Genomic DNA, 26,871 nt, shown 5'->3' on the forward strand with positions numbered 1-26,871 from the left:
GCATAAAAAAACCCCACAAAATACCACACTGACAGTAGTTATAATATGAATTGGAAACTTGTAAGCATTCTAATGAAGTATTAAGAGTTCAGAGTTAATGTAGTATTAGACATTACACTATTTATGATTTACTGAAGAATTAGATTTGACTTCTTGGCTGAGGGTTTAATTATAGGTACTGTATCTGACTGATCCAAATTGTATGCAATAAATATAAAACTGAAATATAAAAGATGAAAATATGAAAGTAAGAAAAATATAACAACTGCAGAATCAGTGGATCTACAGCTTCAGAGTGAATAGCCAATCCATGTCATGTACTTCAACCTTTAGAAGCACATGCTAAACAGGCGAAAGAAGAGGAAAGAACGGCATAAGAAATAAGAAACAGGCGAAAGAAGAGGAAAGAACGGCATAAGAAATTTTAAGGGAATGTTGGGTATTGATCCGAGGAAGTCCTCGTGAAACACTTGCCGCTTATCTCCCGTTAACCAAGATTCCTTAATGTTGCAATTTCTGCTCTTTACCTGACTGGGAATACTCATCCTGAACTTTTCACATTCTTAAATGCTTCCCATTTGGCAGCCATGCCCTTTCTCTCTAACATTTGCGACAATCAACTATTGATAACTCCCACTTAATCATGTTGAAATTAACCTTGCCTCAATTAAGGATTCTAAATTAAGGATCAGTGTTATCCTTTCCTACAACTATCTAAACACTAATAAAGTTTGTTGTCATTGGTCCCAAAATAACCACCAGTAGTTAACTGACCAGTTTCTTTGCCCAGCAAGAATTCCAATAGTGACCCTTCCCCAATAGGTCTATCCACATATTGCTGTAGAAAGTTCTCCTGGACAATCCATCACACTTTGGCGTTCCCAGTCATTGTTGAGAATTTGAAATCATCTGCAATAGTAGCTTTTCTACTTGTACAGACCTCAGCAACTCTCCATATTTGAGTTTCTAGCTCCTGGTGACTGTTTGGCTTATAGCGTACACCCATTGAGGTGACTGCTCCTTTTCGGTTCCTGATTTCCACCCACACTGCCTCACATGATCATTCTCCAGCAATATCCTCACTAAAGGCTGCTGTGATACCTTCTTTGACTAATATTGCAACCCCTATATCCCTCCCTCCACTGTTCCTGTGATGCCTGTAACTACAGAATCTCAGAGCATCAAGCTACCAATCCTGGTCCTCCTTCAACAATGTCTTAATTATGGCTACATTATCCAACCTCTCTACGCCCTAAACTTGTTAGCTTCCCTGTCAGACATCTTGGGATAAAATAAACACTATGAAATGTACCCATCTTACCCTGATTCTTATCCACCACCACCCTGTTCTGTTTCAATTCACTTCCTTTGCCTTTCTTGCTATCCTTAACTTTTTTAGTCCCTCTCTCCATCTTGGATCCCAAACCCTTGCTAGATTAGTTTATGGACAGAGCAATGTCAAGTGAAATTTAATGCAGTTGAGCAAATTTGTGCAGAGCATAAGTAATTGGCACAGAATAAAAAAGGAACCTGAAATAGACTAGAAATTTTCAAGTTAAAATCAGAAAAGAAAAAGAACATAGCAGTCTTAATTTGTTATTAGTTTCAATCTGTCAGGAAATTTAACTGAAAATTTATCTTTTATTGAGTAATAAATTTTGCACTATAAAATGGGAGAGGGGGGAATCACAGCTCATGAGCCACATGTGACTCTTTGACGGATCATGTACGCTCAGGGAAATACTGTTGTATAGGACGATCTGAAACAAACTTTTCACCATAAAATTAGGTCATCATATACAAAGGGTCTAACATTTTTATTTTGATGATGAAGTTGCAACACTGCTGTCATCTTCCTGCTGCCTCTGATGCAATCTTGCGCATGCCCTGTTAGTTATTTGCATGGTCTCGGCACTATTCCACAGGGTCCATCCACCCCGCGCCACTACTGATGGGTCTGTACAGGCTTTAAATGGCCTTTTACAGGAGCTGAGAGTGGTGTATTTTAAAATATCCAAATAAAATTTAACCCTTTAAATGATCATTTGTTAATAAAATAATGTGATTTGCTTTTAACAACATCCATTGGTCAGTGGTAAGTGCCAGATTTGTGAGTTGTCTTATACAAAGGGTATCACTCAAAACCTACGGGTGGAAATTCCAGGGTCATCCTTTACATTAGTCATCCTATCTTTGGCTTGGCTTCGCGGACGAAGATTTATGGAGGGGGTAAAAAGTCCACGTCAGCTGCAGGCTCGTTTGTGGCTGACAAGTCCGATGCGGGACAGGCAGACACGGTTGCAGCGGTTGCAGGGGAAAATTGGTTGGTTGGGGTTGGGTGTTGGGTTTTTCCTCCTTTGCCTTTTGTCAGTGAGGTGGGCTCTGCGGTCTTCTTCAAAGGAGGTTGCTGCCCGCCAAACTGTGAGGCGCCAAGATGCACGGTTTGAGGCGTTATCAGCCCACTGGCGGTGGTCAATGTGGCAGGCACCAAGAGATTTCTTTAGGCAGTCCTTGTACCTTTTCTTTGGTGCACCTCTGTCACGGTGGCCAGTGGAGAGCTCGCCATATAACACGATCTTGGGAAGGCGATGGTCCTCCATTCTGGAGATGTGACCCATCCAGCGCAGCTGGATCTTCAGCAGCGTGGACTTGATGCTGTCGACCTCTGCCATCTCGAGTACTTCAACGTTAGGGATGAAAGCGCTCCAATGGATGTTAAGGATGGAGCGGAGACAACGCTGGTGGAAGCGTTCTAGGAGCCGTGGGTGATGCCGGTAGAGGACCCATGATTCGGAGCCGAACAGGAGTGTGGGTATGACAACGGCTCTGTATACGCTTATCTTTGTGAGGTTTTTCAGTTGGTTGTTTTTCCAGACTCTTTTGTGTAGTCTTCCAAAGGCGCTATTTGCCTTGGCGAGTCCTATACAATGGCATTAATGGTATGTTGACTGAGACAGGAATTGTATGAGCTGCTGCTCACAATGGTAGATTTAGTGGGCGTGGTGTTTGTTATTGCAATCTGAATAACAAAACAACTGAGAATAATGTTAAGCAAACTATTTACTTTGTACACACAGGAGAGGGAGCTTCTTACATAGCCTGGTTTTTCATTCCCGCCCCTTCGCTGACCTCGCACTTGCGCAGAGCGCTGTTGCAAGTATGGTGGTTGTAACACAATTGCAGCCGGTGCAGAGCAATCAATGGCAACAGCTGCCTACACCTTCTTTCTTGAGCAACCTCCCCATGTACCATAGTTCAAGCTAATGCTATACATTGATTACATTCAAGTGACAAAACAGCCAACCCAGTTCGGTTTCTATACTTCAGATGCATTTACAGATACTGTATGTCCAAAGGGTGTCCTGTAGTAGCCCTCTGTGGATGTGGAGCTTGGGGTGGCTCAGCCTGAGAGTATGTGTTGTCCATTGTCTCATGGGTGGTCACTGGGGAGGCCTGCCAATCTCAGGCTCACTCTCCAAATCCTGGAACACAGTCTCGTCAGGATTAGTTTGGGTTGGGAGTGGTTCCCTTACTGGAAGGATGTGTCATTGGTTTCTTTTGTACACCCTCCCTTCTGATTGGAGCAGGTACAACCTGGGTCGTGGCCCTGGGGAGTCTGCATTCTGATGACCTGCCCTTCTACCAATGGTTCGAGCAGTCGGCTTGTTCTGTCATAGCATTTCTTCTGTGCTAGTCTTTTGCTCAGCAGCTGAGCCTTGATTTCTTGCGGGCTCTTCAATTGAGGCTCCAGAAGCCTCCTCGCCACTGGTAGAGTCATCCGCATCTGTCTTGACGTTAGTCTTTGCACTCGAGAGCCCAGTGTGGCTTCATGAGGGAAGTTCCTCAGGTTATGCAGAGTGGGGAATATGTCTGTCTTCTCCCTGTGAGACTTCTCCATGAGCTGTTTTGTGCTTTCTACAGCTCTTTCAGTCAACCCATTCGACTGTGGATATTCTGGGATGCTGGTTATGTGGGTGAAGTCCCATGCTACTGCAAAGTCTCAATCTTACACTGGTGAATTATCTGCCATTGTCTGATAGCAGAGTGTGAGGTCCCCCATGCACTGAGAAGTGTCTTTTTAGCTTGGTTATGACCACTGAGGAGGTAGCGTCATGAAACGGGTCTATTTCAAACCATCCCGAGTACAAATCAGTTAGTACCAAGTATTGCTGACTTTGCTATTCTAAAATGCCTGTTGCCATGGTGACCAGGTAGGTCTGGCACAGGGTGAAGCTGCAGTGGCTCCTTCTGCTGGTGTGGTTTAGTGCTGTTGCACACTGAGCAAGCTTGCACTTCTTGATCAATGTTTTTGGCCATCTTGGCCAAAAAACTATGTCTCTCACTGTTCATTTTGTTGCCTCCGCTGCCGGATGCCCTCTGTGCAGGACACCAATGTATATGTTTTGCAGTGAACTCGGGATTACTGCTCTCTGGCCCTTCATTACGATTCCTTCATTGAAAAGTATCTTGTCATGGAATGGGAAGTAGGATTACACTTATGGTGACAGGCGGCGCTGCTTGTCTGGCCTACCACCCCTGATAAAAGTACCTAGGGTCCTTAAAGTGATGTCTTCAGGCATGTGTCTTCTTAGTTCCTCTAACTGGGACAAGGAAATGTGCATGGCCATCATCACATCAAAAGTGTCCTCTTCTTCAACCTATTGGACCATGCATTTTCTGGGGGCACAGGATAGCGCATTGGCTAGGTGCAACTCTTTCCCACACTTGTATACCAAAGTGATGTACTTCTGAAGTCCAAGCATCATTCTTTCCAACCTCACTGATGCTGCATGTATTGACTTCTTCAATTGTGACCAGGGGTAAAAGGTTGGACTCTATGATCACTGGTTCCCTATAGATGTAGTCATTGAACTTGGAACAGGCAAAAACCACTGCCTATAACTCCTTTTTGATCTGTGCGTACCTAGTTTCCATGTCAGTGAGTGACTTTGATGCATAGGCCACCAGTGCTCCATCTTGCAGGCATGCTGCACCTAGGCCATTCTGCGATGCGTTACAGGTCAGCAGCACTAGTCTTCATATGTCAAAGTATGACAAAACTGGTGGGCATGACATATGCCTCTTTAAAGCATCGAATGTGTTCTGTTGCTGCTCGTGCCATGTCCACTCCAGATCTTTGTGCATGAGCTGTCTCAGTGGAGCTATAAGTTTGCTTGAGTTCGGAATGAACTTACCCAAGTTGTTAACCATGTCAAGGAATCCTTGGAGGGTGTCTCGACCACCAGCACTGGCATCTCACTGGTTGCCTTTATTTTCAAGGGGTCCTCCTTCAGGCCTCTGCTAGTAAACACATGACTTACACAGCTGACCTGATTCAGTTGGAATTTGCACTACCGGGGGTTGAGCTTAAGCTTCACCTTCCTGGCTCGGTCAAGTATCTTCTTTAAATTTGCATCATGCTCTAAATTCTTGACACCCATGAGTACGTCGTTGACTACGATGGTGCAGGGGTACCCAGCAAAAATTTGTGATGGATCTCTGGAATATTTCGCTGGCCGAATTGATCCTGAAGGGCATCCACAGAAATCTGTATCGACCAAACCCATTGTTAAATGTGGTCAGAGATGACGATTTGTAGTCAAACTTGGTCTGCCAGAAGGAGTTTTCGTGTCTAGAGCTGAGGTCATAGTTGCACCGGCCATTTGTGTGGCAACTTCCTCCACGTTGTGTATCGGATGGTGCGGTCTCTTTAGGCCTGTATTGAAGTTTCATGGGTTTATCCAGATCTCTTGCCTGTCTTTCTTCTTGGCAACCACCGTGGAGGACACTCATTCGGTTGGCTCGAAGACCAGGGTAATCACACCCAGGTCTTGCCTTCTGTCCAGCATGACCTTGTCTTTCATCACCACCAGTATACTGTGCACTAGACAAACCACAGGTCTCACTTCTGGGTCAAGCTGTATGGAAAATGCTACTAGCAACTTCCACAGCTCGTCTGTGGAATGGTCGCCATATTCTGAAAAATTTCTCATGGACACATCATTTTCTGAGGGGTCTATTTAGTGTACTCTGCTAAACAAGTCCCATGTCCTTGAATGTGATCAGGCTCAACAGAGGTATGACATGTTCGTGGACTACGAAGAACATTAGTATGTGTAACTGTCCCTGTATGTAGCACGGCAGCTTCACCGTGCCGTTGGCTTTCATCCTGCAGCATTCCTGCACCATTAGATTCATTGACCTGACACATGGCTTAATCTGTTCTGTTTTCCTCAGCTGATTGAATGTCTTCGCTACTTGATGTTGCACTTTGCTCCTGTGTCGACCGTCATTTCTGCCATTTTGTCATTGACTTTCATAGTGAAGAAGACTTTGTTTTTTCCACTGATTTGCATTTCTGCTGAGTTCCCTGGTGTCCGTAGAGTCAGCCCACAATATAGTACTCATCATCTGTGTTGCTTTCCCCTTGCTCCAGCTCGAGTCTTCCTAGGTCTGGGCCTGGCATTGGTTTGCTGCCTGGCTCTGCAGCATCTCCTGAAATGGTTCTATTTTCTGCAGGCTCTACACTGCTGGTCGAACGCTGGGCACATTTCTCGTCTTGCCACGTGGTCACCTCCACAGTTGATGCCCTCTCTCCTGGATGAGAGTGTGGCATGGCCTGGCTGGCTTTTCCTCCTGATTTCCAGCCATTGTCTGTTCACTGGTCCTGTTTGGACTGCATAAATATTCGTGGCATGGTTCTGGGATGGGCTAGCAAACTGCTATTCTCCATGGTTTTGTAAACCAAACAGGTAGAGTTGGCCTTAGCTAGCGTTAAGTCGTTGTTGTGCAGATGCGCCTTCCTCATACTGTCATCACGAATGCCACAGACCATCTTAATTTTTCACAGGGTCCAAAGCTACAGGTCTTTGCCCTGATTTCCAAATCACTGACATAAGTTAATTGATTTGCCAGGCTTTTGGTCTCTAGTGTTAAACGTGTCTCTCCATCGTTACATTTCTCTCTGGGTTGCACATTTCCCTGAATTTTTATTTTAGACACTTGGGGTCCTCTCTCGACTCAACCTGGCAGGTAATGTGTTCCCTTTAGCGCACTTCATCTGCAGACATGAATAACCTCTCCCTTTCATTGGCTTCCAGACCCACCAAATTCAATAAAATATTTGCTCTGGTGCAGGCAGGCTTGTCACTGTGTGCTGCTGCAATAAATATGTTGTACTCTTGCTCAAAAATATGCCAGTTCTCAGCTACATTGCCCTCAAATATGAGTGGGTCAGGCTGTCTAAATCCATCTGCCATTATGACGAATGCAGAAATGCTGCAACATGGTGTTGGTTACTCACTTTTGGTTGGTAGGAAGGGTTCAAGCTTGGCACGCTCATGATCCCGCTTCTGACACCATGTTTGTTATTGTGTGCTGAATAACAAGATGACTATTGAGACTACTGTTTACTTTGTACACACAGGAGAGAGAACTTCTTACATGGCAAACATTCTGTGCCAAAACCTGTTTTTTCACCCCCTGCCCCTTTGTGGAGCTCGTGTATGTGCAGAGCGCTGTTTCGAGTACGGTGGCTGCAATGCAATTGCAGTGGATGCAGTGCAATCGATGGCAGCGGCTGTCTACACGTGGCTTGCAATCACGTTTGTTGCAACTCAAACATCTGAAGTTTATCGTGGCTCTTAAGCAAGTTCAGCCACCCCTGCTTTAAAGGAACCTGAACCTAATCCAATGAAGAAATTTCCAGACAAAAACAAAAACTGGAAGGAATTAATAAATAGCTGCAAAGAGTGAATTGTAGATTGGGTTAACAAGAATGCAAAGAAGATGCAACTATTGGCTAATGATGGGAAACATAATTTCAGGATCAAATTAAAATGTGAGCACGACCTTTGTAGTTTTCCAGTATCCATTTTAATTACCCTTGGCTTTTAATTTTAAGTCTGTTCTTCCTATTCCTGTTGCTCACCTCTAGTTTTTCAAGTGGTTTCAAAATACTCTGCCACTTCAAAACTATGTTTGCAGAGTTGAGGCTGTATTGAATCTGACAAAAATGTTTTGCATATTTACAAGTTTTTTTTATTTTGTTACATTTTCCCTCAGCTTCATTTATTCACTTCATACTGCTTTAACATATCTTGCACATCTGAAATAATTATTGCAACTATCACTCCTCTCTGCAGGTGCTTTTCCTTGCCTCTCTCCTTATTCTGGTTATGTTTGTTTTTCTGTTACATTTTGATCCTATGGAAGGATATGAGACAAATATCAATGGCTTCTTTTGCCTGCAGCTGCTTCCATCTATTTCTACTTACATTTCTTCAAGAAGATGGATTATCAGTTGTAATGCTTGATCAATAATTTTACAAAGTTTTTGTACCTAAACCAAGGTAGACCACCAATACGAGCCAAAATAAATCCAAGTGCATAACCCAGAGCTGGATAGATTGTTCCAATGATCCACAAAGAAGGAGCTGTTGCCCAGGATCCTTTATATAGCAAGCCACCAGCCACAGCTATACCAACGATGAGGAAAATTCCAGTGATAGAGCCAATCTAGGACAATAGATTATTTTGGAATTAGAAGACTAAAGCAGAAAGATATACACATTTAAAAAAAACAATGAACAATTTATTTTTAAATGAGACAAGGAGAAATAGGAGGTAGGAGGTGGAAATGCTATTGAAACCTGCCATGATAAAAACAGTTAACTTGAAATCCAATAATTGATATTTTTGCATTATAATAATTATTTTTCACTTGGCTTCAATGTTGTAAAAAAAATCACTTTACACCAATTGATGAACGATCAATTACACAAAGACTGAAAGTTGCCAAAACTGAAGGCTTCAATTTGCAAGAGATGGACGGCATCCCTGTGTTGGTCACTCACACTGACCCGGACTCAAACTGGGGGCAGGCTTGTGGCATGGCAGCCTTTATAGGGGAGAAAGGGGCAGGAGTCACGAGCAGGCCAGTGACAGCAGGGTCAACCCAGAAAGGTTTCATCACACCAATTGCATTAATTGGAAGTCTGCCTTAATGGCTTTCAAGGAAAGCATAACAGTACATGCCATTAATAATAAAAATGGTTTTCTGATGTATTGCATTAGGAAGAATTGCCAGATGAAAGGTATATTGATAGTTTGGAAATTCCCTGAAATTGCAAATAACTTGTGCCTGAGCTTTTGATGTGCTAATAATGTAAGCTGGAATATTACCCTACATTTGACAACATTCTAAAATGTTGGTCAATATTTCTGAAATATCCAGAAATACTTAAAAGGTCAATATTTCAGTGGTTCAATCCAATAAATTTTAGGTTTGTCTCTGCTGTTCCATATTTGATCTGGTAACTTTGGTGCCATTGTCAGAATACTGGGGCAGACTTTGGTGTGAAAGTAGAAGTGTACAAATAGTACAATGCAATTAAAGTGCAGGAAGCCATCAACATGTAGTGTTTGAATCCTGAGGGCCTCACATGAACTGATCAGAGGCAGGCAATCCCTGATGTGAATGGCTTTAATTATGAAAGATTAGTTTTAGTGAATTCACATGATTTACATCAGGAAATCTTTCTCCTATATAACATCAGGGCAAGATCCTTCATCATGTACATAGGAATTTCTTTTGTCTTAGAAATATTATGTATGATATTCCAAGACCAGAATTGGAGGATGTCATCTGAAAAATTCATAGATATGTACAGTGGGTCTTTTTTTGGGGAGGAGGCGTTGTAGGTCAATTGGGTGTAATTTGGCAGCACAGGCTTGTGGGCTTGAAGGACCTATTACCATGATGTATGTTTACATTTAAAAAAATTTAAATGTAAAATTTGAGGAGTAACTGCTTCTCCTACAGTCATGAATCTGTGGAATTCCCTGACTATTGAAGCAGTAGAGTTGCCTCAATGATTTTTTGAAGAATATAGGAATTAAGAGTGCTGGGAAACAGTGGATAAACTTAAGTGGAGTTAACAGTCAGATCAGCCATTATCTTATTGAATGGTGAACCAGGTTTGATTGGCCAGATGGCCTACTCCTGCTCCTATTTCTTATGTTATGACGTTTTGGAACAGAATAATTTAACAGTGATCTCTATTTTCTATTAAAGTAAATTTGGAATAAACACAATAAATGGGATTTGAACAGATTCACCTGATCCATCTCTGACAACTTTCTCCCCTTTTTATTTTGGAAAATTTTATTTAAAAGGTTTTCCAAACATGTAATCATAACCAGGTACAAAATATAACAACCAAGTATAAGTATCAAAGCTATTACATGATGATATAAATCCCAACCCTCTCCCCCCACTAAACTGATTCCAAGAAAAAGTAAAAGAAAGAAAGAGAATAGCAGAAATGAAGTAAACAGAATAAAGAAAATAGGAAACTAGAGTAGAGACCTGGTTGCTGGAGGTTCCCCTCATTACACGGAATTAATCATTGATAACTTTTAATATTTTCAAGGAGGTTGATGAAGTTTGGGGTTTAAGGAAAAAGGTTTATAAATTAATTCTCTCAATTCTTAAGTACGGGCACCAGATTTTCAAAAATGTGTCATACCTATTTCTCAAATTATAAGTGATTTTCTCCAAAGGAACACATCTGTGCATCTCTGCATTTCAACGCTCCATACCCAGGTGAGTATCTGATTTACATGTCACTACTATACATTTTCTTACTACTGCTAAGGCAATCTTTAAAAATTGTTTTTGATATGCAGATAGCTTCAATTAAGGTGTTATACCTTCAATATTACCTAATATAAATAACATTCCAGTTTGTGGCAATTTAATTCCTATAATCCATTCCAAATAAATTGCCAAATTTGACCAAATAGGTCTCACTTTAGAACAAGACCAGATGGAATGTAAAAAAGCACCTAGTTCCTGACCACATCTAAAACACTGATCAGACAAAATGGATTTCAGTTTATTTAGCTTTTGTGGAGTGAGATATAATTGATGTAAAAAGTTATATTGAACTAGGCTGTATCTAACATTCATAGTTTTTGTCATGATATCCTGACACAACCCTGACCAATTTGTTTCATCAATGTTGAGATTTAAATCTGTCTCCCAATGTTCTCTGGACCTATGTGCCTTCCTGTTTAATAGTTCTCCTCTGCAATATAGTATACATGGCCAAAATACATTTCTTAATATATCTACTACATATCAGTATTTCTACATCATCACATTTCAGTAATAACATTGTGGGGCCCAGTTTATCTCTTAATTAAGCCCATAATTGATAATAACAGAAAAGCATTATTTTGTATCCCATATTTGTTTTTTAATTGATCAAATGACATTAAATTTCTTCCTACATAACAATCTTCTGTATATCTAAATCCTTTCCAAAACCAAATATTTAAAAATTGATTATCCATTGAAAATGGAATAAGATGGTTTTGCATCAAAGGTATTTTAGAACAGACAGCACTCTTCATTCAAATCTTGTCATTTACTTGATTCCAAATATTAATCAAATGTTTCAACAAGGCGCTTCCCTTTCCCCAAATAATAACTGTGCCTCCCATTTATATATGAAATTCTCCGATTTCCTCTCTCCTATTTTATCAATTTAGATTTTAATCCATGTTCTTCCTCATTAAAGAAAGAAGTTAAAAATCTCAATTGAACTGGCTTGTGATAATTTTTAAAATTTGGTAATTCCATACTTCCTAATTCGAATTTCCATCAATTTATTTAAAGAAACTCTCAACATCTTACCCTTCCAAAGAAAATTTCTAATATATTTACTTAATTCTTGAAAAAACCTATGTGGTATTGTTATTGGCAGTGTTTGAAATTGATACCTTATCCTGGGAAATATATTCATTTTAACAGAATTAACCCCACCCACTAAAGTAATTAGCAAAATCTTCCACTTATTCAAATACTTACCAAATTTCTTAATTAAATTCAATTTGTATACATTCTCTAACTTATTGTCTACCCATATACCTAAATATTTTATCCCATTCACCGGCCGTTTAAACTGAGTAACTCGTTGACACTGGGTATAATCCCCTATAGTAAGAAGCATTATTTCATTATTTACTTTATAACCTGAGTCCTTACCATAGTCCTTCAATCTTAAGTATAATTTATGTAGCAGATGCATTGGCTCTGTCAAATAGATCAAAACATCATCAGCAAATAAATTAATTTCATATTCTCTTGATTAACCTTAAACCCTTCAATATCCAAATCAGTTTGAATTAATTCTGCAAGAGATTCAATCAGTAAAATAAATAATGCAGGTGATAAAGAGCATCCTTGCCTTCTAGATCTAGTCAGAGGAAACAAAGTTAAGACCTGCCCATTTGTAAACACTCTAGCTTTAGGGTTATAATATAAAGTTTTAACCCAATCTGTAAATACCAGATATATCCCAAATTTGTCAAAACTTTTAATCAAAATGTCCCACTCTCATCTGTCACATTCTTTCTGCATTCAAAGCCACTACTACACTTAAGTCTCCTCTCTTTTGTGCTAAATGTATTATACTTAGTAACCTTAGTTGCATTATCTACAGATTTTCTAATTTTTCACGAAACCTGTCTGATTCATATATATATATATATATCAATTTTGGTAGAAATTTTAACCTATTAGCTAAAACTTTTGCTTATAATCTACATTTAACAAAGAAATTGGTCTATAAGATGCTGGTTTAAAGGATCTCTGGCTTTTTTTGGTATTACCATTATTATCGCAGTAGAGAAAGTTTCTGGTAGAGTGTGCTTTACTCTTGACTGTTCTAATGCATCCATAAAAGGAGGAATTAATAAATCTTTAAATTCTTTACAGAATTCAGGCAGAAAACCATCCTCTCCCAGAAATTTATTACTTTGTAAAGAGTTCAATGCCTCCCTCCACCTCCCTTGATGTGAAAGAGGCATCCAACTCATTTTGCTCTTGTGACAAAAAAATCCTCTATTTTATTATCATTTCTCTGTGATTCAGATTTATGCAACTGAAAATAAAATTGTTTGAAAGTCTCATTAATTTCAGAGGCTTATAAGTAGTCACATTCGACTGTTTTAATTGCATTGATAATTCTTGAAATTTGTTGTGTTTTCAGTTGCTAAGCAAGGACGCTATGAGGCCTTTCACCCAACTCATAATATCTCTGCTTAGTTCTCATTATTGCTTTCTCTGTTCTGTATGTTTGTAATGTGTTATACTGAAGTTTCTTATTTATAAGTCTACGTTTTTCCTCTGAAACCTACCCCTGTAAATCTTTTTCTAAACGAGTTATCTCTTTTTCTAATTTGTCCAATACTTTCACGTAATCCTTCTTAATTTTAGAAGTATAACATAATTTGTCCCCTTAAGTAAGCCTTCATTGCATCCCATAAAATAATTCTAATTCGGTACATGATAAGTGTAATCTGGAAGAAAGTCTGAATTTGCCTTCAAACAAAAAAATCACAGAATTAAAAAAAAAATAACTTTGAATTAAGTCTCCATCTATAAGTAGATTGTTCCTTATCTTGCATTGTAAATGTCATCAATAAGGTGAATGATCAGATAAAAGTCTTGCTTTATAATCAATTTGATTAACCCTAGCTTGAAGATGCTCTCTCCCCTTTCTTGATGTTGCTGTCTCTATCTCAGGAGAGAAGCTTTCCACAGACATATTTTACAAACCCACTTGTTATATAGAGAATTTAGGTTAAAAAGACTTAAGTTAAAATGTGATGATTAATCATAAACAGGGAAGCCAGAACGGACAGGGAGTTTACTAGCAGTCAAGGACAAAAGGATCTGCTGAATATGTTTTTTTAAACCTATCTTTTCATGGTCATAGTGAGAGACATGCAGGAGACAAAGGATTGATAAGAAGGGTGAGAAACAGAATTTAGTGTATGTAGAGTTCACAGCGTACGTAACGAACGTGATAATTAAAAATGCAGTTATACTTAGAATGCTTTTGTAATACTAACCAATTAAAACAGTATTAATAAGAAGGGGAAGGGCAAATAATAAGGGTATAAAAATCAATGCACTGTATGTATCGGGGCTTAACTGGTGAGAAACCAGTTGAGTCCAACTCTGCAGACTTGTAAATAAAGCTTGTCGTGTCATCAGTTTTAAAGAGACTCATGTGTGAGAAGTTTTATTTCTGACAAATGGGGGCTCGTCCGGGATCTACACTCCGGCCGTGAGGGGAGGCGAGAAGAGGGACATCGGAGGCGGTGCACCCCGCTGAGTTCAGCGGCTCCTAGTCCCTTGCTCGTCGCTTCGGGCGGCTTGAGCGAGTGGTATCCGGACAGGGTGACACGACAAGACGGAGAGGAGAAGGGTGACGGTTCAATCCCCGGGAAGACACCGGTAAGTGACGACTTACGATTGTGGTGTGGGGATTGGGTAACAGGTGTAACGGGATACACCTGTTTGGATAAAAACCTAACGTAATAGATTAGGTATAGATCTTTTGTCGTAGCGTGAGGACCCTGTCGCGGGACTCTAGGATAGACCCCAGGGAAACCTCGGCGGTAACCGAAGGAGGGACAGCACCTCCGACGAAGTGCCGAGAAGAGAGGGATCAACCCCAGGAAAACCTCAGCGGTAACCGAAGGAGGGACAGTACCTCCGACGAGGCGTCTGAGAAGAAGGGAGTAGGGTCCAGAACGAGAGGGTCCTCAGCAACGATAAACAGATCTAGGTGGGAAAATGGGAGGATCAAAATCTAAGGGCTCGTCTGAAAATTCAGGACAATTCCTGGGAGTACCCCTTGACAGCCCTTTGGGGAGAATGTTTGAAAATTGGGATAGTAAAAGATATCGGGACAAAAACAAGAAAAAGATGGTCCAATATTGTCTCCTTTGGTCAAAACAACCTATTAAAGGTTCCTCGGTCTGGTGGCCGAAATTTGGATCTGATGAGGATTGGGTTAGACAAGCATTAAACATATATGTAAATTCGAGACCAAAGGTGAATCAAGAAGAGTCAGCATATGCATTTTGTTGGGTTCCCTGGCCAGGATCCTTAACAGAATGTTTTAAATTGAGGGTAGCGGGAGAAAAGAAATGGGAACCTCTGGACAACCTTCCCCCTCCTTATATTCCCCCGGTGCCTACTGCGCCCGAGGAAAGCTTATTACCGGAGGGGAAAGGTGATGAATCTGATTGCCCCGAAGGGGGCCGGGAAAAAAAGGATGAATTAAGGGAGTCGGACCCTAAACTTCCACCGGTAAACCGACCCTGGACAAGATCCCAGACTGGTCCAGGACCATCAAAGTTTTCAATAAACCTAAATCCCCTGAGAGAAGTTCCTATGGGAGGACCGGGAGGGGGAACGGGATATGTGAATGTTCCCCTAACTAGTACAGAGGTGCGGGGATTTAAGAAAGAAATGAAAAAGTTATTGGAAGATCCTATAGGACTGGCTGAACAGCTCGACCAATTCTTGGGACCAAACACATATACGTGGGAAGAGATGCAGGCAATAATGGGAACATTATTTTCACCCCAGGAGAGGCAGATGATTCGACGGGCTGCCCTCCTCATGTGGGAATATGAACAACCTGGGGACCCTAGACCCCATGAACAAAAATATTCCTTAAATGAACCCAGGTGGGACAAACGAACACCCGAGGGATTGGCAAGTATGAGACAATATAGAGAGTGGACAATTAAAGGGATACGGGAGGCTGTGCCAAAGGGTCACAATTTTACCAAGGCATTTGGGAACCACCAGGGGAAAGACGAGTCCCCTACTGATTTTTTGGAGAGGGTGAGAAAGAATGTCCAACAGTATGCTGGCGTGGACCCTAGTACACCAATGGGTGAACAGCTTATTCGAATTGAATTTGTTTCCAAATCATGGCAGGACATTAGAAAGAAACTAGAAAAGGAGGAGGACTGGAGTGAAAAACCCCTAAGTGACCTGTTAAAAAAGGCACAAAAAGTATATGTGCAGAGAGAAGAAGAAGATCAAAAGAGGGCGACAAAGATTATAGTACAGACTATCCGACAGATGAATGCTGAATCCAGAGGGGAAAGAAAACAAAACCTTCCTTTAAACAATCCAAGATATCCAAGAGAGGGAAGACCCCGGAGGTTCGTTAAGTGCTATTACTGCAATGAGGAAGGACACTTTAAGAGGGAATGCCCCCGATACAAGAGGGAATTGCGTGCCCTCGAACTTATGGAAGAAGATTAGGGGTGTCAGGGGTTCCAAATGTTAGGGACCAAATATAAGAGGGAACCCCTGGTAAAACTAAAAATTGGTCCCAAGGGAGAAGAGGTGGTGTTTATGGTGGACACAGGAGCGGAACGAAGTAGTGTAATAACTGTGCCAATCGGAACTGAGCCTATAAAAAGTAATTTGACAATTTCTGGGATAGAAGGGGCTTCCAGAATGGTATCAATAATTCCCCAAGTAACAGTGAAACTGGAAGAAAGAGAAGGGGTACAAGACCTCTTGTTATTACCGTCGGCTGGATTTAACCTCCTAGGAAGGGACTTACAGGCTCTCTTAGGTTTGGGTGCTCTCCCTGTGGACGGAGAAGTGCGAGTCCACCTCTGCGCTTTAAAGGAAGAGGATGAACGGCAGATTGACGAGAGAGTCTGGTATAAGGAGGGAAATCGAGGAGGTCTGGACATCCCACCTTTACATGTCACATTAATACCAGGTCATCAGCCGGTAAGGAAACGTCAGTATCCTATTTCTTTGGAAGGGAGAAAAGGGCTACAGCCGGTAATTGAGACTTTAATACGAGACGGACTATTAGAAGAATGCATGTCACCTTATAACACCCCTATACTCCCAGTAAAAAAGTCAGATGGATCCTATCGCCTAGTTCAGGATCTAAGAAGTTTGAATGCTATTGTTCAGACCCGCCACCCAGTGGTGCCTAATCCCTATACTATTATGAGTCGGATTTCCCCAGACCATGAGTGGTTTAGTGTTATCGACTTGAAGGATGCCTTCTGGACGTGTCCATTAGAAGAGGAAAGTAGAGATATGTTTGCGTTTGAATGGGAAAATCCATGGACAGGTAGACGGAGACAGTTTCGGTGGACTGTATTGCCCCAAGGGTTCACTGAATCTCCAAACCTGTTTGGACAAATGCTAGAACAAATCCTGGTGGACTATCCACAATCTGATGATTCCCAACTAATGCAGTATGTGGACGATTTACTATTATCAGGACCCAAGGAACAAGAAATGAGGGGAGATACCATTAGACTCTTGAATTATCTGGGGAAAAAGGGTCTACGGGTGTCCAGGAACAAGTTACAGTTTGTTGAGAGAACTGTGATATATCTGGGACACCAGATAAGTAAAGGACAGAAACGGATTACCCCTGAACGGATTGCGGGAATCACTAGAATGCCTTTACCCCGTAATAAGAAGGAAATAAGACAATTCCTGGGACTCTTAGGTTACTGTAGGTTATGGATAGAGGACTACTCAGCTTTGGTGAAGTTTATGTATGAAAAACTGACAAATGAAAATGAATATCCATTGAAATGGACCCAGGAGGAGGAGGGATGATTCGAGGACTTGAAGCATCGCCTGACACGAGCCCCAGTACTCACTCTGCCCTCTTTAAAACAGCCCTTCCAGCTATTTGTCACTCATAACCAAGGAACAGCTGTGGGAGTTTTAACACAGGAAAAAGGCGGTCAGCGACACCCAGTGGCTTTCCTTTCCAAAATGATGGACCCAGTGTCTCGCGGATAGCCGACGTGTATCCAGGGAGTAGCGGCTGCTGCTCTGTTGGTAGAGGAAGCACGTAAACTTACTTTTGGAGGAAAGATGACTGTGTACACCTCCCATTCTGTGAGTGTTTTATTAACACAAACTGCCCATCGATGGCTGACTGATTCTCGCATATTAAAGTATGAAACCATTTTAATGGTTGGAGAAGATTTACAGTTTGCAAAAATTAATAGCTGCAACCCAGCTCAGTTTTTATACGGCAGTGAAACAGAGAGAGAGGTGGAGCATGACTGTGTCGAGTTGACAGATCTTCAGACCAAGACCCGAGAAGACCTTTGCGATACTCCGCTGGGAGAAGGATATGAATTCTACATTGACGGCTCCGCCAGATGTGTTGACGGAATGAGAAGAAATGGGTATGCTATAATAGAAGGAAATACTTGGAAAGTAGTAGAATCCACGAGACTACCCGGAAGCTGGTCAGCACAATCCTGTGAACTATATGCCTTGCAGAGAGCCCTCAGAATACTGGCAAAGAAAATTGGAACGATTTACACAGATTCCAAATACGCATACGGGGTAGTGCATACCTTTGGTAAGATCTGGAAGGAGCGTGGTCTAATTACATCAAGAGGAAAGGAATTGGCACACGAACAGATGATTACTCTGACTTTAGAAGCCTTGACATTACCCCAGGAAATAGCAGTGGTCTACATACCAAGCCATCAAAGGGGAGATAACCCGACAGCAATTGGAAACAGACTGGCTGATGAAGAAGCCAAAAAAGCAGCCATGCAACAAGAAGTCCGTTTGCTGACTTTAATCCCAATAAGGCAAGGCATAAAGAAAGCTCCCATTTTCACTGCTAAGGAAGAAAAGGACATGGATCAGCTGGGCGCAAGCCAGTTGCCTGATGGAACATGGAAGACACCAGATGGAAGAATGGTTCTAAATAAAGAAATAACTCGCAATATTTTAAAACACCTGCATCATCAGAGCCACTGGGGCACCCAAGCCTTATGTGACACAGTGCTTCGAGAATATGTGTGTAAGGGAATCTACACCTTGGCCCAACAGGAGGTGCAAAATTGTTACCTATGCACAAAAATTAATAAGAAGATAATGAGGATAATGAGGACAGGGACCATGGGAGGTCAACCATTAGCCATACGCCCTTTTCAACGTATCCAGATCGACTTCACAGAGTTACCTCAAGTTCAAAGATGGAAATATCTGTTGGTGATAATAGATCACTTTACCCGATGGGTAGAAGCCTTCCCAACAATAAATACTACAGCCTCTGCAGTAGCTTGCCTCCTCCTAGAGCAGATAATCCCCAGATATGGTATAATGGATTCTATAGACTCAGACAGAGGTCCACATTTTTCTTCAAAAATCCAGCAATTGATTTGTAATGCATTACAGGTCTCTTGGAAATTACATACCCCTTGGCATCCACAAAGCTCAGGGAAGGTTGAACGTATGAATGGAACACTAAAAATGCAATTGACAAAGTTAATGGTGGAAACTAAAATGCCTTGGATAAAGTGTCTGCCCCTAGCTTTATTGAGAATTCGTACTGCCCCACGAAAAGATGTAGGGCTGACCCCTTATGAAATGATGTTTGGGCTTCCCTTCTGGAGTACAATTGAGGGGTGTCCCACCTTGGGGGAAGGGGATATATTTGTTAGGAACTATTTACAGGCACTGTCACGCTCTCTTGCAGATTTACGAAAGAGAGGACTATTGGCACAAACACCGCCTCTAGACTTTTCTTTACACAAAGTGGAACCAGGAGACTGGATTCTCATCAAGACCTGGAAGACTGAAAAACTCCAGCCCCAGTGGGAAGGTCCATACCAAGTTCTCTTAACTACAGAAGCTGGAGCACGAACAAGAGAGAAGGGGTGGACACACGCATCCAGATTTAAGGGACCTGTAGAGGCGCCTCAGGACCCTGATACGAACTCAGATTGGACTTGTGTTCCTGGAGAAAAACCTCTTACCTTACGATTTCGCAAAAAGACTTAATTCACAATGTTATTGTTATGTTCTTTGATTTTTCTTAGTTTGCCTATGTCTTTATCAGGTGTGAAATGTAAGAAATGCAGAGACACAGTGGTCCTGTTTCAGGACCACATTTGGGGAAGAAAGGAAGGTAATTTCATTTCCCATACCTCAGTTCCTGAGAAATGCTGGGCAGAAAATACCACCCAACATCCATATACCCCTTGTGTGGAAAAAGAAGGAAATAATATGGGTCATTATATACAGATTCCTAATACCACTCCTTTCCCTCTTAACGGTTGGAAGGGTGACTCAAGCCCACCATGCCCTGATGGACTCTGGTTTTGCATACACCAGCGTACTGTTCCAATGAAAAGTTACACTCCACACTCGAAATTGCCTGTCCCTTTAAGACAGCCGGACTTAGTTCGAGTCCATCCAAATAACCATGTAAGTTTCAGTAATGCAATTGGGGGAGATAACCTTTTTGTAGATCTGGCAACTAAAATTGCAGGAACTTTTAATGTAACCAATTGTTGGGTCTGCGGGGGTCCACGGATGTCAGAACAATGGCCTTGGTGGGGGGAACCCCTCAATTCATTCCCCTCTGGTTTTTATTGTCTCTCACGAGCCGGCAAATACCCAGTAGGAGAAAGTCCCTGCAAGGCTGTATGGATTCGCATTTCGCCTGGTGTTTTCACTTGGTTTCCTAAACCCCAGACTTGGTTCTTATCCACTGTTTTTAAAACTAATTGCCTACCCCTGTCTAATAGCAGTATTCAGTTTTGGAATTGTACCACTTCCACCATCACAGGACCATACCAATCAAATCCCGTTCTTAAAAGAGTTTGGGAAAGGGGGTATGGAGTATCCCCAAATGGATTATTCTGGGTATGTGGTAATAAAGCTTATACTCGTCTTCCCTTACAGTGGAGTGGAACTTGTTTCCTAGGAATAATCCGCCCAGAATTTTTCCTCCTACCCCACGATCACGGTCATAAATTAGGCGTGAAGGTTTTTGATACATTACATCGTCAACCCCGCTCTACCACGGTACATTTGGGACAATGGAGAGATGATTGGCCTCCAGAACGCATAATTCAATATTATGGTCCCGCTACATGGGCTCAAGATGGATCCTGGGGTTATCGTACTCCTATATATATGTTAAATCGCATAATTCGCTTACAAGCAGTCCTTGAAATTGTTACAAATCAAACAGCTCTAGCCCTGCAATTACTTGCATCCCAGCAAGGTCAAATGCGCTCTGCTATATATCAGAACCGTCTGGCCCTAGACTATCTCCTAGCCACGGAAGGAGGTGTATGTGGAAAGCTTAATTTGACTAACTGCTGCTTACAGATTGATGATAATGGAAAAGCCATTCGAAAAATCGCTGATAATATTCGTACATTGTCCCATGTACCGGTTCAAACCTGGCATCCTTTCCCACAATTTAATTGGATGGACAAATGGTTTGGAGGAACCTGGTGGCGTACCTTCTTGTGGGTCATCGGAGGTATTTTATTCCTCCTACTTATTTTGCTCTGTATTATTCCCTGTCTACGCAGCCTGGTGATTTCCATGGTTGAACAAGCTATGCAACCAGGGGGAATGGGAGACCCTGTAAGACTTTTATTTCAGCGTGAGATTAATGTATCATAGAACATTTCTCTTCCCTAGGTTAGAATCCCCATTCATATCTATACATATATTCAACACATTTTAAAGAGAGAAAGGGGTGGATTGTTATATAGAGAATTTAGGTTAAAAAGACTTAAGTTAAAATGTGATGATTAATCATAAACAGGGAAGCCAGAACGGACAGGGAGTTTACTAGCAGTCAAGGACAAAAGGATCTGCTGAATATGTTTTTTTAAACCTATCTTTTCATGGTCATAGTGAGAGACATGCAGGAGACAAAGGATTGATAAGAAGGGTGAGAAACAGAATTTAGTGTATGTAGAGTTCACAGCGTACGTAACGAACGTGATAATTAAAAATGCAGTTATACTTAGAATGCTTTTGTAATACTAACCAATTAAAACAGTATTAATAAGAAGGGGAAGGGCAAATAATAAGGGTATAAAAATCAATGCACTGTATGTATCGGGGCTTAACTGGTGAGAAACCAGTTGAGTCCAACTCTGCAGACTTGTAAATAAAGCTTGTCGTGTCATCAGTTTTAAAGAGACTCATGTGTGAGAAGTTTTATTTCTGACACCACTGACTCCCACTATCATGACTACATTTCTTCACACCAATCCCCTGCAAGGATTCTATTCCCTTCTCAAAATTTCTATGTCTCCATTCTATCTGTTTCCAAGATGAAGTCTTCCAGCCTAGATCATCTGAAATGTACTCCTTCTTCCACAAACATGGCTTCCCCATTACCAACATCAACTCAGCCCTTACTGTAATGTTTCTTCTATTATAACAAAGAAACTTGGGTTCTTTTTAAAACAACTAGATTTATTAACTAACCAATTTCCTTGAGATGTTTAGTCAAATATGACACATCAATATAATATTCTTTTAATTAAAAATTCAACACAAATGTAACATGAACATCAACAGCTCAAACTTTTAAATGTGCTGATCTTTTTCTCTTATAGATTCAGGTGTTTTGACAACTTATGTGGATCTTCTTAGCACAGGTGCTTGTGTTGGCTCTGCAGGTCCACTACTGTTTAGCATGGATGGTGTTTCCTCTGTTTCACTGTAGGCTAAATCCTCTGCATTTATCTCTAGGCCTTTCTTCATTCATATTCTTGATGACCTTCTGTAGACTGTTCCTTTTTCTGTTTCAGCTGCAATCTACTTGGATTTTATGTCAGATACGGGAAGTGATTCAGTGATCAGGTTCAAGTGGAGATTCGCATTGGTCTCTGTGAAACTCTCATTGAGTGCTTCACTGTGTGTCATTGCCCTGGACAACACATCAGCTAACACAATAGGTTTCCCTGGTGTGTACACCAATTCTAATTCATAACAATCAGTCTTCGGATTCTCCATGACATTTCACTGAGATTTTTATTGATTAATGGCTTGTGGTTTGTGAATTTCTCAAGTCTATAGACCAAACCTAGACACTCTTGATCTGTGCATATCGACATTCATATGTCATCATCCTTGGCCTCCAATCTTCTCCCACAGCCTGAATTACTATGGCACCTATTCCATCTTTTGAAGTGTCCGTGGATATTTTTGTCTTTCTGGAATTGTCAAAGAACATCAAAAGCACGGGCTCTGTAGTTAGAATGATCTTCAGTTGTCCCCATTCTTCCTTGTAATTGTCTGTCCATTTGAATTCACATTTGTCCTGTAACAACTTCCTTAGGTACATTGTTTTGGAAGACAAGTTTGGTATGAATTTACCAATGAAATTGATCATTCCCAGCACTCTCAATACGGCTTTTTCGTCAGTGGGTCTGGGCATTTCTAAAATTGCTTTCACCTTGCTCTTATCTGGCTCTACACCTACCTCTGACAGTTTATCTCCCAAAAAGGTGATTTCCTTCACACCAAACTGACATTTTTCTCTGTTTAACTTTAATCCATACTTCTGGATGTGTTGTAACATTTTGATGATCCTCTTGTTGCATTATTTTTGTGTGGATACCCCACTTATGGCTTCTATGACTAGCTCCATTGCCCTGTGGAACACTTCAGGTGCAGAGGAAATTCCAAAAGACATCCTCAGACAGGAGTATCAGCTAAATGATGTATTAAATGTACACTATTTTGTGCTATCATCATGCGGTTTTATTTGCTAAAAGCCCTGGGATGCTCCAATTTATTGAAAAACTTTGCACCAGCCATTTCACTTGTAATTTCATCCCTGGTTGGAATCTGATAATGTTCCCTCATTATACTGGCATTCAAGTCTTTTGGGTCCATATTAGGTCACCGTTCTTCTTTTTGAATTCACCCGTTCTGTGGGCTCCTCCACTTTCTTTATGATCCATAGTGATATAATTTGGTCGAGTTCCTGCTTGAGCTTTTTGTTTAGTGGTACTGGAACCACTAAAATGCTCTACTGGCTGTGTAGCCTCTTTTAGCTATATCTTATAGGTGAATGGTGGAACTCCAAATCCCTTGAAGATGTCAAAAAATTTATCGAGTATTTTCTCTACGTTCTGTGCATGGTCCAGTTTAACGTGATACAACCTCTTGACTAGGCTTATGTTTTCACATGATTTGTCACCAAGCAGTGAATAATGCCCATCTGGGACTACTGTGAACCTGAGATGGTGCTCTTTATCTTTAACTTTCACCTTGAGGCTATATGTACCTTGGTGTTGATGCTCTGTTCATTGTAGGCTTTGAACAGTACATGATTTGCATGGATGTACAGCTTTATCTTTATTGCCCTGATGTAGCACTCACAGATCAAATTAACCTTTGCCTCGTGTCTAACTTTAAAGGACTATTTGTTCCATTTATATACAATGACACAGTCTATTTATCCTGCTCGACACTCTTCACTTACTGCACCACTATGCTCATGAAAAATGTATCACTGAGAGCAGTTTCTTCTAGAGGATATACATTGTCTTCTATAATGTGTGCACTTTTACTCTGTCTTGTATTCCTTTGGAAAAACATTGCTTTACATCATCATTCTTCCTTTTGCACTTGTTTCAGACTTTTCCATAAGCTGGGCATTGCTTTGGCGCATGTTAAGTGCTGCACCATTTACAATTGAATGTATCTCCATCTTTTTGTTGTTTCCTGTATTTCATATTTTGTTTGTGTTTATCGACACTGTGGCTACAATTATGCCATCATTTTCACTGGCATTTACACTATCACTGAATTTGTTTGCATGCTGCAGAGCAAATTCATTGGCATGGCATATCTTCACAGCTGTAGCTAAGGTAAGCTCTGTCTCTCGCAGCAACCTCTCTCTCACTTTCTTATCATTAATTCTGAACACAATTTTATTACATATCATTGAATCTTGCAGTGATCCAAAATTGCATGTTCTTGCTTTTAATTTTGTCTGCTAATAAAAATATCAAAGTTCTTTCCCTGCATCTGCGTGTGTGAGCAAAACATATAACTCAAAGGTTTCATTTTTCTTTTGTGAACAATGTTCATCAAACACCTTAATAACCTTGACAGATTTGCTCTGGTCTTCTGACTTAGCAAGGACAAATGTGTTGAAAACCTCTAGTGCTTGAGGTCCCACCATGGTAAGTAGCAGTGCAATCTTCTGTGCATCTGGCTTGCTATCGAGTCCAATGGCTTGCAGGTACAGCATAAAGCGTTGATTAAACAGCCTCCACTAGTGGTCGATATTTCCAGTCCAATTTACATCATTGACCTTTTAAACCCTCCATATTTTCTCTATTGATATTGACTGTTACTCACTATGCACACCGTGGGGCTTTTTTCTTTTACTCCTGTGCGCAGCAGAACTTGGCTGTTTCTTTCACTCTTGGCTGTTTCTTCCATTGCTGGCTGTTTCTTCCTCTCCTGGTACCATGCACACTTCTGGTACCATGTGATGGTTCTTCTATTACAATTAAGAAACTTGGGTTCTTTTTTTAAACAACTAGGTTTATTAACTAAGCAAAAAGCACAAAGGACAGAACACACATGCCAGACCTCATATGGAGGCATCCATCTTGAATCTATCCAAGATGCAACAGCATTCCCAGATGCTACACCCTCTGTCTCTGACTCCTCCTGGTGGCAGCACTCTATCACTACACTTACCTGCATCTCTTTCCTTTCCCACTCATCTTCTCTGGCCACTTCGGCCCCCAGACATAACAAACACAGGATTTCTTTTGTCCTTACCTACCACCCCACTAGCCTACTCATCCAACACATTATCCTCTGTAATTTCTGCCACCTACAAGATGATCCCACCACCAGACACATCTTCCCCTCTGCCTTCTGTAGGGACTGCTCCCTCTGTGAATCCCTTGTCCACTGTGCAGTGAACTGGAATTTGCTGTCAATGTGTTGTTCAGATGGCTGGCTCCACCCTCACCTACCCCAATATAAACTCTGGTTTTCCAGCCTTACCTCAGATTCACCTGAGATCTATTGTGTCTACCAGCTATTGATTGTAAGCTATTAAAAACATGTTTGTAATCCTCACTTGTCTCTGAGTGCATTCAGTCACGTTACAATTTTAGTAGCTTAACTTTGAAGCAGGGTGAAAGCCCTGTTGAAGACAGGCATGCTTCAGATTGACCATTTGTCCCCTGAGGCCCCGGAGGAATTCTAGTCCTCCTAGTCCTACCTGATGGCCACACAAGACATCTGCAACTCAGATGGTCTCCAGATACCAGCATTTCTCTCTTGAGTCGGCCCCAAAGGATACACTGTCATCAAAAACTGTGCTACCTATGAGTCAGCCAAAGAAGGCTTGAAGGCCCATTACATGAGGCCCCAGAATGATGTGCTGGCGAGGTACCAACTCTCCCAATGTTGGCAGCATCCGGGTGATGGATGGACATTTATGTTCTTGAATTGTGGGCCCCGATCAGAAAATGCCACTATAAAGCGGCCACAGCCCAGGTGAGAGAGGAGGAACAAAGCTGGGTCACCCTAGTGGTAGGAGTGAGGATGAAGTATGCGAGGCAGCGACTGCTAGAATTGGGGAAGAAAGACTTGGCCAGTACCCTGGAGCTGGCAAAACTGCTCGAGAAGGCCCAACTGGGAGCTGATGATCTCACAGGCAAAAGCAACACCTTTTCAAAAGACTAAGTCATGGGGGCACTGACGACCCCTGCAACCCCAGCACCAACTGCTGCAACCAGGGATGGTACTTTTGTGGACATGCAGAGCACCCTCCCCCCCCCCCCCAGATGCCCCATGAAGGACTCTGTGTATGCTGGATGATGTAAACAAGGGCACTGGGGGAAATCAAGGGCTAAAGAGAAACCAGAGGGCAGCCATGTATGCGACGCCCAAATCGATGTTTGACCTGTGCCTGAGTCCTGGAGTGCTGGCCCCGCTTCTCTGTGCTGCTTGCCACCAGTGTCTTGCTATGCCTTGTGGCAGGACACACCACCAGAAGTGAAACATTGCAGGAAGCACAGCAGCCATCTTACAATGCCTCGTGGTCGATGCCATCTTGTCTGCCCACAGGTCAAGAGGAGAGAGTCAACATCAGCATGGGGAGTGATGGGTTTCCTGAGAACTGGCATCAGTAGTCCTGGATCAGGCAATACCTCACCAATTGAATAACTCGA

General features: G+C 41.6%; 1 protein-coding gene across 1 annotated transcript in view; it reads right to left on the bottom strand.

The window, feature by feature from the left end:
• Positions 1–26,871, bottom strand: part of slc10a2 (solute carrier family 10 member 2) — a 45,732-nt gene that overhangs the window by 5,494 nt on the left and 13,367 nt on the right. The window contains exon 4 of the mRNA XM_069890712.1: positions 8,342–8,517. Within this exon, the coding sequence (XP_069746813.1) occupies positions 8,342–8,517 (176 nt within the window). The remainder of the gene's footprint in view (positions 1–8,341; positions 8,518–26,871) is intronic.

The sequence above is a fragment of the Narcine bancroftii genome, chromosome 7 (genome assembly GCF_036971445.1).
Source record: "Narcine bancroftii isolate sNarBan1 chromosome 7, sNarBan1.hap1, whole genome shotgun sequence".
Taxonomy (NCBI): domain Eukaryota; kingdom Metazoa; phylum Chordata; class Chondrichthyes; order Torpediniformes; family Narcinidae; genus Narcine; species Narcine bancroftii.